The 15,479-nt window shown below is 38.7% G+C and overlaps 1 protein-coding gene across 1 annotated transcript in view; it reads left to right on the top strand.

Moving 5' to 3' along the window:
- LOC118694727 (collagen alpha-1(XV) chain-like) overlaps window positions 1–15,479 on the top strand; it is an 83,621-nt gene that overhangs the window by 16,443 nt on the left and 51,699 nt on the right. The window contains exons 8-12 of the mRNA XM_036395931.2: window positions 2,667–2,729; window positions 6,341–6,418; window positions 8,037–8,099; window positions 9,884–10,009; window positions 13,650–13,712. Of these exons, the coding sequence (XP_036251824.1) occupies window positions 2,667–2,729; window positions 6,341–6,418; window positions 8,037–8,099; window positions 9,884–10,009; window positions 13,650–13,712 (393 nt within the window). The remainder of the gene's footprint in view (window positions 1–2,666; window positions 2,730–6,340; window positions 6,419–8,036; window positions 8,100–9,883; window positions 10,010–13,649; window positions 13,713–15,479) is intronic.

The following is a 15,479-nucleotide window of genomic DNA, read 5'->3' on the forward strand; positions in this document are numbered from 1 at the left end:
CAGTGCTGCATGTTTAAGTGCGGACAAAGGTGCAGAACTCACAGGCCTCCTTCTGTGGCTTCTCTATATCCAGGATGTTTCACACTTCAGATCCTTGTGAACCATCAGCACAAGATGCATGAGATTAAAGAGAGGTGCAAAACATTGCACTGTGCTTGATACAGTTCTGGTTTGTAATTTTGTCACTTCATGGCACATTGCAATTTAATTAATTGCTTTTATCTTTTGTTACTTCTATGTTACAGTGTTTGATTTGTCTTTCTAACCAAGATTTTCTATTTTAGGGCATTTCTGGTAAAAATGGGTCACCCATAAGTATTTTTTATACATATTTTGGTTAACTGAACTAATAAAAACACAACATTTTTTATGAGGATCTGCTACATTGAGGCTTAAGCAGCAAAGTGTTTTCTTCATCTTCTCTCTTTAGAAGACAGTTCTGGTGCCATAATTGACACCCTCAGGTTAAGAGAGTAAAATTCGGGTTTCTAAGAGAAATTTATGATTTCCCAGTTGCAAAGAAAGTAAGAGGCATGGCATTGCGTAAGCAGCTGTATCAGGAATTCAGCTCTGGTGAGGCTGGCTTTTTTTTGCAGAGGGAATTTCAAAAGGGGACATACTCAGACCCTTTCTAGAGGGGTGCTTCATTGACCCTCCATGGACACATGCTTCCATGTTTCCTGCTCCTAACCTCCGCTGCAATTAACTTTGTAGTTAATTGAGAGTACTTTTGAGTTAATTGAAATGTACCTCTCCCCCCTTTAATCCTGTGCAGTAATTCAACTGCATCTTCTATTCATCATTCCTGCTTTCCTTTCTCTGAGTTCCTCTACTTTACCCTTCTCTGTCACATTTGCTGTCCTCTTCCTGGGGTGTTCCTTTACAGCTTCTCCAGATAACTCCCAGCCCTGGGTCAGCCCACCACCAGCTGCTGATAGCCTGCACATGCATCCTCTGTGTGAGGTATTGCCCAGCAAAGCACACAAAAACAAACCTGTAGCTGTCACATTCCGTGCGCGTCTCAGCTGCTGTTCTGTACCTGTCCTCCACTGATGTTCTGCTGCCTTGCTTCTTTGTTTCCTTTCTCATTTGTTTGTCACTGCCACTTTGTGCACCCTTCCCTCTCCAGGACCTTACCACCCAGAGGCTGTCACTATTCCATGCCTGCTCCTCTTTTTCTATTCTAACATGTGCCAGTGCCATGAGCTTCCTGACCCTTCCTGCCCCCTGCAACTGAACCTCCAATGAAACTGGTGTGTTTTAAGAAATTAAAAAAATAATTCAGTGGTCATTCATGGAGTGCATTATTGTGCTCCTTCCTGAATGCTGACTTCAAACACTGGTATGCTTAAAGAAATATAGCTAGGTTTGCAAACATTTAGCCAAAACTCAGGTTTTGTGCCATTAAGGAGTTTTTGGACAAGAAGTTTATATTTTATGTATTAACAGAAATCTGACTACTTTCATGCAGCATATCGTCAAAGAAAATTCTATTAAACCAATATATTTTAGAGAAAATTCTTCAAATGTAATTCAGATGCTTCAAAACCAATTATCTTCTCCTTGTGAACACAATCCCAATTTCTATTATAGACATTTTGTGACAGTGTCTTACATTTTTGTAGTTGCTCTTTTGTCCATGTGCATCTGGTTTCCAGTCTTACATTTACCCATGCAAGTTTACTTTTGGTTTGATGGGGCTTCACTCATCAATGAAATTAGTGTGTTCTACATTTATGTTGGTAATGTGTTTGCTACTTTTCTATGAACCTGCTACCAGTTTCTCTACAGGAAAAATCATCATAGGAAAAAAAACATCCTTCAGCCTTAGAGATACATTTTTCTCCCTAATGACTTTATATAACCCATCTTTAAAATTAAGGCAGTCCTAAAACTTGTCCAGTAGAGTCCATAACCACAGCTGTTCTGATTCCCAAAATGCCAAAATAGTGGGAAAATTATTTATTTCCCTACTGAGTATTGTCTTGAGTGTCCTAACTGAATTCATAAGCACCCCCATTTTATAAGAGCACTGACTTTAAACCTGGTGGAGTTCTTTCTAGCCAGTGAATGAGCCTCTATGCATATTGTATGGAGGTGATATGAAGATATAAAGAGTAGTTTAGTATTCATTTGACTGGTGAAGTTTAGAATGGAAAATGGGGTGAAATGCTATCTAGTATACCACATTGCCAGTCAGAAGTATCTTCAGGAAGGATACTAGTTTGTAGAAGATGAATAGATTCAAGTTGGTTAAGGAAAAAAAAGTTTTCGTAGATGGAGGGAGCAGGCTTAAGTTGATGGTATAATTTTGTGCACTCAGAGCAGCAGCTGGTAGTAATGTGTAACCAATATTACAGTTTTAAAAATCCTTGCCATCAGTGCTGTGGCAGTCCTGTTGGCACTCTGTCAAATCCAAATGCAGCCTGCAGGTGTTTCCATCAGAATCCCCCAAATAGGCTTCTCCTCTCTGTGGGAAGAGTAGGCACATTTTTTGGGCACTGCCAGGGGCATTCTATGCCAAGTCTCTCTTACTTCCTCCCACTGTACAAACCAAGAGTTAGAAAGAACCTAGCACCATTAAATCCAGCCTCTGCTGCTAAGTGTACAGCCTGTTCAACTTACATGAAAGAAAATGTCTAATTAAAAAAAAAAATTCCTTTTAGGGCAAAAATGGATCTCAGGGGCTGCCAGGACAGAAAGGAAAAGCAGGCCCAAAAGGTGAAAAGGTATGTGTCCCTGTTAATCCCCAGCAATCAATCAGATACAATTTATTCTTAGATATGTATTAATTTGGTATAGTCTGAGAGAGGCATAAAATATGGAATCACAGGAAGAATTTAAACATCCTACTGTTCATTCATGAATGGCTGGATGACACCACACCAGAATAAGTATTTTTCAAGGATGTGAATAAACTTCAGCAGTAGAAAAAGTTGGGCTTTCACAGAAGAGCTGAGGAAGATTTATTGAACACTTAATAAAGAAAAGGCAGTTGTTGTATATAACTGCTCTGGGCAACTTACTCTACTGGGTAAGTGATTTAACAGAAGCAGTATAATCATATTACCCTTAGGAAATGAACATAATTGAAATAAGACTTAAACCATCTGAAGTAACAGCTTGTATCTCTTCTGAGATGAAGTGAGATGTAATGGATTCATCTATTATTAAAGTACATGTTGTACACAAAATTGACATACAGATAGTAAGTCCAAGTGTCAAATTATAATTCCTTTCATCTGTTTAACAAAACAACACAGACTCCATAAATTCACAAACATGACCCATATAAATCTCATCTATTCAGATTAGTTTGAAATTGTCCAGAATCATTTCAAAGGTAAAATTACTCTCCAGTACAGGAATCAGGTAATGAGATTGCATGGCAACCCCCTATCTCTATGTCTAGCTGTAATAGAAATTTGTTCAGCAGAGTGTTCTCATAAACTGTAGAGAAGTGAAAGCATGTGGGGCAGTCAGGGAGCATCTCAGGTACATCATGATGGAGACACTCTTGCTCTCCTCTGGGACCTGTCTCAGGTACGTGTTCACAAAATCAGGCAGTGTGGGAGACAAACAGGAGGACTTACAAGTCCATGCACAGTCACAGGGCTACCACCTCCCAGAGATTCCAGAGACATGGTGGGATCACTCACAACAGGAGTGCTACAGTGTATGGATACAGGCCCTTCAGGAAAGATAGGCTGGGAAGGCAGATTATCATTAAAACACTCTGTCGGTTGTCAGCAGGCATCACAGGCACATAAATGTCGTTTGACAATTAGCTTTTTAGGTTTCTTGCAAATCTGCTTTGGTCCTTCTTGTGACCAAAGTTATTTCTAGGGTACTTGGTACTGACATAAATAATTCATCTGTAGGAAACCATAAAATCAGACAGGATTCTTTTAATGAAAACAAAGCAAATGGAAAAAATGCCAAGATTATTTTGCAGCTGCTATAGCGGCAGTTTCTGTTGGGTGACCATTCCAATCTTCAGCAACAAGTGCTACACCTACACTGGCTAATGGAACACGCCCAGGAACTGATTTGCTGATGGTTCAGACTTGCAGGCATGGTCCCTGACAATGTTTTGGCTTGTATCAAATAAACCTCACTCAGACAATGCTCAGGCCATCAGTTGTTAACTACTCCCATCACGCTGCAAGATGAGACTGAGCATAGGCTCTGTACTCCTCCAGTGCCATCCCAGTAAGCTTTTAACTTTCAAATACTCATGCTGATGGAATTCAGTGTATGTCTAAAGTTATTTAATGCAAAATGTACAAAAAAACGTGCTCAAAATACTAGCTTTGAACATGTAGGGCTAAAAGGAGTCCCAGAGTCAAGTACCTAAGGATTGTGGGCTCAGCCAGTCTGTTCCAGCTGACCTCACAACCAAAGGCCATCCAGCCTAAGTTTATTGATCAGAATAGCCATCAGAAGGAGAAAATTCTAGCAGCAGGAGAAGCAGCTTAGCTGTAGAGAGCAAAAGTTATATTGGAAAGGAAAATACTCCAATGGTCTTTTCCTGATTACTTTTATGTCTACTTTAGTAAAGACCTCTTAAGCTTAGTTTTTCATTTAAAAATTGGATGAAGATTTTCAAGGGACACTTCAAAGAGACACTGTGAAGTTAGCAAAAGAGTGCTAAAAATCCTAATGATACATTCAAGAGCACTGAGGAAAGCCGACCGCTTCATATGCAGAGCTTTGTCTTGGAAATACTTTAAACAGACAATTCTTGCAGTAAAAACAGGACAAACAAGACACTGTTCTGATCCTCTTTTATATATATGAATTATTTTTAAGTTATCAGTTGTTCAGCAAATTGTTTCAATATCCTAATGAATATGATTTCCTAGGCCTGGCTGTGTGGGTGGAGTGACCAAAGCTTAAAGAATACACAAAAATTCATAACTGTTATGCTGTCTAAAGACAGTCAGCACCTTTTCCAGTATAACAATATCTAAATTTCAGGAACAGTAGTAGGATCCACCTTCCTCTTTCTGGTTCTTCTAACTGAAAACGGAAATCCAAGAATGAATGGGGCACTACGTATCAGTGGAGAATGGGGAGCTGCTGTCACTTTTCCGCCATGGTCAATGTTCTTTGTAGAAATACAGACATGAGATGCTCCTTGGGAATGGATACAGTCAGGCTTCCTAAAAATGACCATGACCCAAATGTGATATCTGAGGTTTTTTCTTCCCTGCAGTGCACACAAAGTGGAAGAAATTGCATGAAAGCAAGCACCAAACAAGCACTGCCAGGAACTAATGTAATAGTCATTGGAAAAAAACAAGGATGTTTTAAAATTAATGAAGAGCATCTGTAACTGAACATGCTGGCAGACAGTGAAAATAGCCCCAAATTAATTAAACACACTCTCTCTGAATATGACTGAAGTATCACTATAGGAACCATTTGACAAAGCTGCAGGGAACAAAGAACTGAATGAATACATTTATCTAATGAACTCTCAAACATAAAGAGCAAGTGACCAAGACACAGTTAAAAGTCAGTGTTGCCTGCTATGTAATCAAATATGTGAATTTATAGAACACAGTTTAAATGCTCATAAGCCCAGACAGCAAATTGGCAGGTTAGAGGGTAAAGCACAGATCAGTGGAGGCAAAACCTCAACTCTTGGCTCGAGTGAAAAATACTGGACTTGAGCAGAAAAATTATTAAAAGTCACAAACATCTTAAGCCGAAACAATTCAAACTAACTTCACCAAAATGTCAGAGATGATGTAAGAAAGACAAATTATAAGAAATGGTAGTAATTATGAGGAAAATGACACATATTTGAACAGCAACTTTCATTGTGTTGGCAGTAGATAAAGGTCAACACACAGAAGAAAAATCATGTTGTGGTAGTATTGAAAAAAGCATTAGAGAGGTTACCAATAAAATCAAGACATTTACAGATTGAATATCATGGTGTGACCACACTGACTACATTTTTTTCTGGTTTGGTTTGTTTTTTCTTTGGTTTTTTTTTTTTTTGGTGGGGTGAGGGTTCATATATAATATGCCCTAAAAATGCAAGATCCACAGTTAAACCTCATTCTGGCAAGACATATGTACTGCCTAACGCTGTTAATGCTGCTTGTACATTTTCAAATTCATTGCAGAAGTTAGAAAAGGAAGAGTTCTTTCTTCCATTGCCAATGTGAACATTATGTTCCTTGGGAGCTTGTCTTAGAAATGAACGAAGTCCTACCCTGCTCATAAGCAGCCACTCTTGTGACTGGAAATCCATTGAGATTGTAGCTAGTGCTTATAGTCTTTATATGGTTAAATCCTTGCTGACTTATTTTAATTCCCTTTTCAGGGTGATCCTGGTGAGGGATTGCCAGGATCCCCTGGACGACCAGGACCTCCAGGACCATCTGCTCCTTCCAGAGGATTAGTGAGTATTTGGAGCTCTCTGTTAATGAGCTCAGCTTGCCACAGAGAACTCCAGAACTAAACAGGAGGTTTTCTCTGGGAAAGTAGCCTGACAGCCAGAGAGATAATCATGTTTTCTAAAACATTCATGCAGAAATGCAAATAAATGTCTGACTGAAGTGTAAGCTACATAAACATCCAGTATTCACTTTTTAAAACGTCAGTGGATGTGTGTGTTCTCCTGTGGAAAAGCAACAATATATGGGAGAACACAAAAATTTCCATGAAAAGGCATTCTAAACATAAATTATTAATTTCTTCCTGCTACGGAACAGAGAAGTGATTTGACAGTCAGTTATGTTTGCTGTCATTAAATACTAGAACACATACTAACATGCTGGCAGTGTTTGTATTTTGAGTGCTTAGTACTCAGGCAATGTTAAAGAATGAGTTTCAGATCCATCTCACTGCAGTACTTGGACTTTTCTCACTATATCTATGAGGATACATGTGCATGCAGCTAAAGACGGAATCTGGCCTGAATTTTAGGTTCATGGTGTGAGAGCTGATTTTATGCTTAGACATAGTTCACCACTGACACCAGTGGAAATCCTGGACTTTTACACAAAGCCATCTGTCACACTGGATACCATGAGTGTTTAACAAGAGAGTTTGAAACATATTCCACTAGCCAAAATGGATTATATGCTCCCCTGATTTTGGTCTGCTAAATTAAGCCAATATATTTCTGCAGCATAAAAACAGATTAACTGTGTTCTGCTGCATTACTGAGCCTGCCCTGCTGCTTCAGGAGACCAGCAGGGCAGCTCCAAACCCCTAAGACAAGGTGCTCCAGGCCAAAAGTTTTACCCAGTCAAAGGTCACTTCTACAAATATAGCAGGGAACACAGCCTTTACTTCCTTGTTCTCTGTGACAGCAAGTTTCAAGGCCTTTTATTCTGTAGTGAGGTGGAAGAAGTCTCAGTGCAGCCAAGGAATGCATCCTTAATTCCCAAGCATTTGAAACATTCGCTTTGGTACTCTGATAATTTATTCAGGTAGTACTTCTCTCGGTGCTTTTCTTTGTAGTCTGCAAAATGTACACAGCTATGAAACTCACCAAGGACTAAAAGCTAAGGTGTTTTTTCAACAGAAGGTCTTAGAAATGGCTTTGCTATATTGATTTCTCCTTATAAAAGTCATCTTTTTAATTCCAGTTGTAGTAATCTCAGAATTGGGCTTTTTAAAGGAGGGAAGCATTGTAGGAAACAGGGGTTATTTGTAAGATCTGCATTTTAGGATATTCTTAATGTTGACAGGTACTGTTGAAGTTAAAATTTGTCTGAGATATTATTTCAGTTCACTTAAACATTCTCATGGCATGTGTGTCCTGCAGGACAGTTATCACTGTGCTCATAGAGCACCTGCAGGTAAGTACAGTGCTCTATGACTACAAAAGAAGATGGTATGAAACACCAGAAACATAAGTGAAATGTTTTTGTTGTATTATAATTTATTTTACCAGTGACAGACTGCTGTAATGATATTGATGATAGCTGTATTTTCAGTTAATGTCAAGTGATATTTCCATTTGTCATCTTTAGAAGCAGTAATTTAAAATGGAATTCTCCTAATTTCAGAATAGACTGGAACCTGAAGAATCAGGTTCTGGAGATACTGACAGAGAGACTGAGATTTTAAGGGTAAGCAAATATTGATATTTTTCATGATAAAGAGCTTTATTTTACTCATGCAGGTTGTAGAATTTTTCATAATGCAAGTTTAATACATGCTTAATTTACAGCATCTAGAAAGGATTTGTAGGGTTTCATTTCAAGGTCAGAAAAGGCCTAAATGCTTGTGAGTGGGGAAGAAATATGAGACAGGAGGCGGCCACCAAAGAAATAATGGCAGGAGGACTTTTCAAAATGAGAAAATGCTTTTAATCTGACCATGAGAAGACAGTAAAGAGGAGAGAGATGGGAATCATAGGTTCATGGAATCATAGAAAGGCATAAATGACATCTTGTTCCAGCACCCCTGCCATGGGCAGGGAAACCTTGCACCAGACCAGGTTGCTCAGGGCCCCATCCAACCTGGCCTTGAACATTTCCAGGGATGGGGCATCCACAGCTTCTCTGGGCAAACTGTGCCAGTGCCTCACCACCCTCAGAGTAAAGAATTTCTTCCTAATGTCTAATCTAAACCTACCCTCTGTCAGATTGAAGCCATCATCCCCTATCCTGTTACCATAGACCCTTGTAAACAGCCCCTATCCTGCTCTCTACCAAGCCTCTTTTAGTCAGCGGAAGGCATTATATGGCCCTAGTCTTTGCTTTTTTCAATATAGAGTATCTGTTCTAAAAAAAAATAAGTGTATCTGTATGAAATGCTTTATGGTGCAGCTTTCTGGTGAACTGAACAGCAGTAACACTGCAGCTTTCTGAGTTCATTATGGTTCCTATGAACTCCAGAATGCTCTAGCACACTGGAGGCCTCTACTTTGTAGCACAACTAGAGGTATTTTTCATTCTCTCAGACTGGTTTCTGCCTCAGGAGTCCTCTTCTGTTTCTTTCTTTTTACTCAGAAGTGCTTACTACCCAAGGCCCTTCAGGAGTCAGTTGCCACATGCTGAAAGTTAGCAATCTTGCCTAATTTAGGACCCTCTTCAGATACCTTTTGTAGGTGACAAGACAGGTGAGTGCACTGCAGAAGGCTCTGTTCAGTGCACTGAAAATCCAAGATAAGCCTCTTCCAGATAGAATCCTGTACTCGGCCTCAAGTCAGAATTAAAGATTTCCTGACTTATAGTGCCATGGCCCAAAACTTCAAGCAATCTGTCTCTGCCTGCTAATGCAACCAGTAACACAGATGAACTTGGACATGGGAGGAAATATTTGCAAACATACTGTTCCTCCTAAAATAACATTTCCCTCATTTTATTCCATTTGTTTAATTTAAATACCTCTGCTCATGTCCATGCAGGATAGATCTTTAGAGCAGAGGCCAGTTTTACAGCACTAAGCAGGTCTGGACCATGAGTAGGGATTCTCAGTGCTCCAGCAATAACATGGACAAACCCTATGTAATGGTAGAGGAGAAAAAACCAACCATTTCCCTCTGTACAATGATGGTTTCTTTATGGTTAAGTCTCTTGTCATTAGATTGATCCTTGGGATATGTCTGAGATCTCTATTGGGTTACAGAGAGCTGACAGCATTACTTTTTGTTTTAAATGTTTCTATTTCAATGCTATGAGGTGGCAGAGTTCAGAGAGCACAGGTGAGGGAGGTCAGTGTGACCCTATGTAAGGGCATATCTGTGAAACCAAAATTGGTTCTCAGTGAAGCAGAATGTGGGTGGAAACCCCAGCTGAGTTTTATGGCTTTATGAGCCTGAAAAGTCTATGTGAGCTTTTTCCTGTTCCACATATATAGAAATGAACCAGGCTAGGATAATTTCTAACACTCCTGTTGATTTATCTAGGGTCTTCCGGGGCCACCAGGCCCTCCAGGGCTGCCTGGTCTTCCAGGAAACCCAGCACCTGATTCAGGTGTAGGACCTCCTGGGTCATCAGGAGAAGATGGAGGTTCTGGGGAACCAGGCCCTGAAGTGAGTACCCTTTTGTGCACAAAGCTTGAATCTTATGCAAATTTATACAAAAAAAAAAAAGTCTTGTTAACCAAAGCACAGCACTAATGTACATTTGACAGACAGATACTGGTGAATCTGGACCAAAATAAATAAAAATTAAGAATGCTTTTGCTTTCAGGAAAATAAAGTTTGCTAAATTACTTACATCATCTTTAGGGAATTTATAAAATAAACTGAATTTTCCTCTTTCCTCTTCTATCCTTTTCTTCAGCTAGGTAGAAACACTTATTCCTCATGTGAAATATAATTTTACTGTAAAAAATGTTGCTAAAGTCTGACTTGCAAATAAATTCTCAGTAAAGCATTTTTTCAGTGAAGAAAATAATGTTTTTTAGCATTGAACAGCTTTAAACATCTTCTCTGGAATGATGAGATTAGCTCAGCTGTTTGGAGCATGGTGCTAATAAAGCCAAGGTTGTGGGTCTGATCTCTGTGCTGTCCATTCATCTAAGAGCTGCACTCGATGATTCTTTCCAATTCAGAACAATCTCTGTTTCCATAAATTTACTAATATAGTTCCCTTATTCCCTATCAACCATCTGCCAGCAGCAGTTGTTCTCAGGAAAAGATTTTTCCTGTCCATCACAGAGCCCTCAAAGTGAGTAACCATTTCTGTACCTGACAAGGTGTCATTAGCATATATCAAGGAAGTGTACAGTTGACAAGTGTTAAAAAGATCTCACTATTTCTCAGCTCTCTTGGAGGGTTTTTTTTTGAGGATAACCAAGTTGGGAGTTGATACAAAATCTAAAAAGTGTTTGGCCATCCAGGTGGAAAGCAGCATCTTTTGTGCAGAAAGAAATTTAGGCACCTGAAAGTCTTTAATATGGGATTCAAGAGTCAAGTGCATGGGAAGCCAAGGAAATCCATTATTCTCTGCATCTACTGATTGTTATATGGATGGCAGTATAAAATAAAAAAGTCTAAAATGCTGACCAGATTTCATCTAATTGCTAAACTCCCAACAGCACTCTTTTTTATTTTCTGAATCCAAGACGGATCAATTTGTATTGAGGATTACAAATGTAATTTTAAGAAAATGCGTTAGCAGGTCTTACGAAGAAGACAGTTACCCTAATGTTTCATTTACTGCGTTTGATAAAGTGCAGTATTAGATTAAAAGATTCTCTATAACAGCTTCTTTGCAATTCAAACTGTACCTTCAACTTTCATGACTGTGGCTATTTCCATATCCTTAGAATATGAAGTAATTCAAATGGTCTAGGAAATAGTACTAAAATTTGCCATAAAAGAATAATGTAAAAAGGAATTAAAAGAAAATGGAGAAGTAAGTATTGATTCATTTTTTTATTTTTAAAAATGAGTGTATTCCCTCTTGTGTAATTTGGGATTTCACAGGCAATAGCATGAACTACTTGTAGACAGTCAATTTTCTGGTGCAACAGAAATCATTGTTTCAGGATAGTTCCTGGGAAACGTATCTGTTAAAAAAAGTAGAAGCTAAATGTTAATAAGACTACTAAAGAGCACTTTCAGAAGAATCAATCCAGGACAAATCTGCAGGCTACTAAAGGAAAACTCCAAATATTAAGAACACAGACCCATGCATTCCCACAATTTCAGATGACCCAAGAAACTGTCATTCTGCTATTCAAAGATTTGCACACATTTGCACACTCCGAATAAATGAAGTGAGCTCAATTCGCAACAGAAATGTTTTGGTTGGGGATCCTCATTAAGTACCACATTAACACATTTGTGTTATTAAGGGTTTTCAGCTGTGAATTCTAATTCCAGAAGATCAGCCAATTGCTTGAAGTTGGGGACGAGCTTAAGTCCTTGCTAAATCAAGAACTTTGTGATGTAGCACCTCTTCTCTCTACAAACATGTCTTAGAAATGTTTCAGTAAAGTCTGCATTTTATAATGGGAAATACCCCCACACAAACTCCTTCATAATGCATTTCATACTGATATGGTATTGATCTGATTAAATAAACATTTTCTGAATGCTACATGAAGTTAAATTGACTCATAGCATTGTATAGGGACTGTTTCTATCATAATTTTTTGTTTGAGATAGCTCACAAATGCATTAATATACCCTGATGAGAATAACAAATGTCCCAGCGTTGCCTGCAAGCTACACAAGAGAGACTGTTCTAAAGCTCTTGAGGAAATTAGCAATTTTAGCATAATGAAGCCTAAAATTGCTAAGCAGTAGAGTGGAAGTAATCAGTAAACTTTAGAATAGTTATTGTTCTTAGCTCAACCTCTTTTCTTATTCTCCTCTATGTAATCATGCCAAAATACAATATGAAAATGTTTGAAACATACTGAAAATATTTCTGATTATTCTCAATATTAAAAAAATCCATTACTTAGTCTATGACTTACAGTGCATCTAAAGAGCAAAAGCAGGGTGGGGGGGACAGAGAGAGCCAGAAAAATGAGGCTTTGTGATAATTCTGAAAACATCAGAGGGAAACAATGCTTTCTATCTGCTTTGCTAGCCATTTATATCCTTCCCCAAAACAGATGAATAAATAAATATTATTAAAGATCCCCAGAGGCCAGAATACACTGCTGTAAATGTAGTCAAAGGCTTTCAAGCTCAATTTTAAAAATGTGGTCTGTGTGAAATATGCCTGTTACATTTCATGCATGTCTTGTTACTGTGGGCTGGACTTCAATATATGTACAGATTTATTGGTTGATCCTACAAACCAGTGTTTCCCAGCCTGCTTGCTCACTCAAATGCATGCAGGATAAAAGTCATGGATACAACACCAGAAAATGGGAGGAGAACTTAATATACACTTTTCAAGGCAAAACTAAAGTGAGATGTCATGAACAACATGAGCACCATCAACCAAAGCAAAGTGGCGGCACCTTTTCTTCTGCAGAAGGACTCTTTAGGAACACTGCTCCTGAAAGTGTAGGAATGCGCCTCCAGGCTCAGCTACCCAGGGACACCTGGCAAAGTGAGTCTGAATAATCCAAGTGCTTATTCAGACTGCCCCATGTGGGGAGCTGAGGCCCAGCCTCAATGTTCCCAAGGGAGGATATCACTGGAGTTTTATGGATTAGGACCTCTGTCAGCCTACAGGCTTTTCTGTTTGCAGTGACAGCACAGAAGTCTCCTGTTTGACACCATTCCCTCCATATCACAACTGCCTTTAGCGATTCTACCACACAGAAACCCTGGCGTTGATTTTGTTAATACCAAAGTTTCCTCAGCTGGGTCTCATCTGGCACTGACATTGCCAAAAGTGTAGATAACTGAGGTGCCTGGGGATTTCAACCCCATAGTGTCTTTTACAGTATTGTCAAAACCTGCTTGGATAGCACCATAATCTCTCATGCTAAGGTTATATTTACAATATGCTGGGGTTTATTTTTGCTAATAATTTATGATTGTTGTATATAGTTTTCTATTAAAATACATTAAAATATTGGTTTGATTCAAAGCCAAACTCTCAGAAGAAAGAAATAAAAGTGTTAAAGCTTAGTGGTGGGAGGTACTACACTTACTCTTTCATTATGCTGTATCATCAGTTCGTCCCTAATACTTAAACACATGTTCTAGAAATCAAGCTCTCAAGTGGCACCTGCTTTAGATTTACTGTCATCTACAGGGCCCTCAAGGTCCTCCTGGCTGTGACGGAGTGGCTGGCCCACCAGGATGGAAAGGAGAAAAGGTGAGTTAAATGTCTGTCTTGCTCCTACTTCAGTGCAAAATCTTTGTCAATTCTAGGCTGTAAAAATCATAAACAGTTGTTCCTGCAACACAGTAGCATCTGGCTTCAGTATTTTTTAATGGAATCCAGATACTAATGGCTTATTAGAACACATCTCAAAAGGCATATTCAGAAATCCAGAATTTCCTATTGGCTAGTGTCTCGTTTTCTGAAGCATGCAATATTTGATATGCAGTATGAACTACTCTGTTGTGATTTGCCACTCAAAAACCAGTAGTGACTGGGCTCAGACAGCTGAATCTGGAGGGGGAAAGGGAGAGCTCCAGTTAGCCCAGCCTGGCACAGAGTGACAGCACATTATATGACAGGGGAGAAGAGTCTGAAGGAGCACAGACCATTTAAATTGGCAAACAAGAGACAAAATCATGGCCTACACTGGCTGGGCACCATATGCCCACCAGTGAAAAGCTGATGGGTCAAGATAAGGACAGAAAGATCACTCAGCAATTACTGTCACATGCAAAACAGGCTTGACTTGGGAAAAATTAATATAATCCATTGCTTATCAAAACATAATTTGAGCACTATTTTTTATACCCCACTTCAAGAAGGACGTGAAGAAAACAAAGACAAAGACTACAAGACAATTTCATCTTCTAGTGAGCTTCAACAGCACACTTTACGCACAAGAAATTGAAAGTAAATTCCCAAGTGTACATTTTAAGCTCACACACTGTAACAGAAATGAAAAGGCAAGTCTTAAATGGCCAGAATATTGATTTATTTTTATCTCTGGAGGCTGGAGGTTCTGAGTTGTGATATCAAAAGCCTGAGGCTGGTAAAAGTGCAGCACACATGGGAACCAGCAGCAATCCAGAAAGTGCAGTATGTGCATTGCAAAGCAGGCACCTGAAACCCATGTCCATCGTAATCAGTGGTGTGTGTTTTACATGGGGGAGCCTAAGAACAGAAAGAAGTCTAGCTGAAGTAAACAGAACATGAATCACATACTATAGGAGGAGATTGATGGGGAAAGAGAAGCAATTTAAGAGAAATTAAATTTCTTCTAAAATCATAATCTTCTAAAAAAAGGGCTGCAATATTTTGCCTCACTGAGTCTGTTTGCTGCATTCTGTATATTTGATAAAAGTTCCATTAGAATTGAAGCACTATGTGTCTGCATGTGTTCAATACAAATAGGACTATTTTTCAATTTTTACTACTTTTTTTCTGAAAGCCTTGATTTATTTTATATTGTAGTATCTGTTTTGTTCTTTATTCGAAATTAATCCAGAGAAGATAACAAGAAAGAAACAACAGGATGCACCGAAAGTAAATTAAGTTTGTTCATTGAGTGACATTCAACATGGAGTTTAGCCATTGCTTTTAGGAAAAAAAAAAGATCATGTTGCTCCTGGTGCTTACTCATTTTTTTTTCAGACTTTACTCAAGAAATATTTCTGCTGAGTCAGTAAAGACAGGAGCTTGCCAACATAAAAATTATTCCACTAGATCCAGAGCAATTCTGAAAATAATTATTAGCATGCATTGTCTTTCTGTCTATTCTGTGTAATAGAAATGGAAAAAAAAAACAGTAGGCAAGTAAGGTATATAAAAGTAAATATTGATGAAATCTTGATTGCAACAGAGGATCTTTAAAATATTCCTAGTCATCACATCCTGTGTTTAGAAGGGTGACCTGTACAACTTGAGCAGGACCAGTTTCCATTTCTGTTATAGCCCATAAGAATTTTGGCATTTATGTTC

Source organism: Molothrus ater, chromosome 1 (genome assembly GCF_012460135.2).
Source record: "Molothrus ater isolate BHLD 08-10-18 breed brown headed cowbird chromosome 1, BPBGC_Mater_1.1, whole genome shotgun sequence".
NCBI lineage: Eukaryota > Metazoa > Chordata > Aves > Passeriformes > Icteridae > Molothrus > Molothrus ater.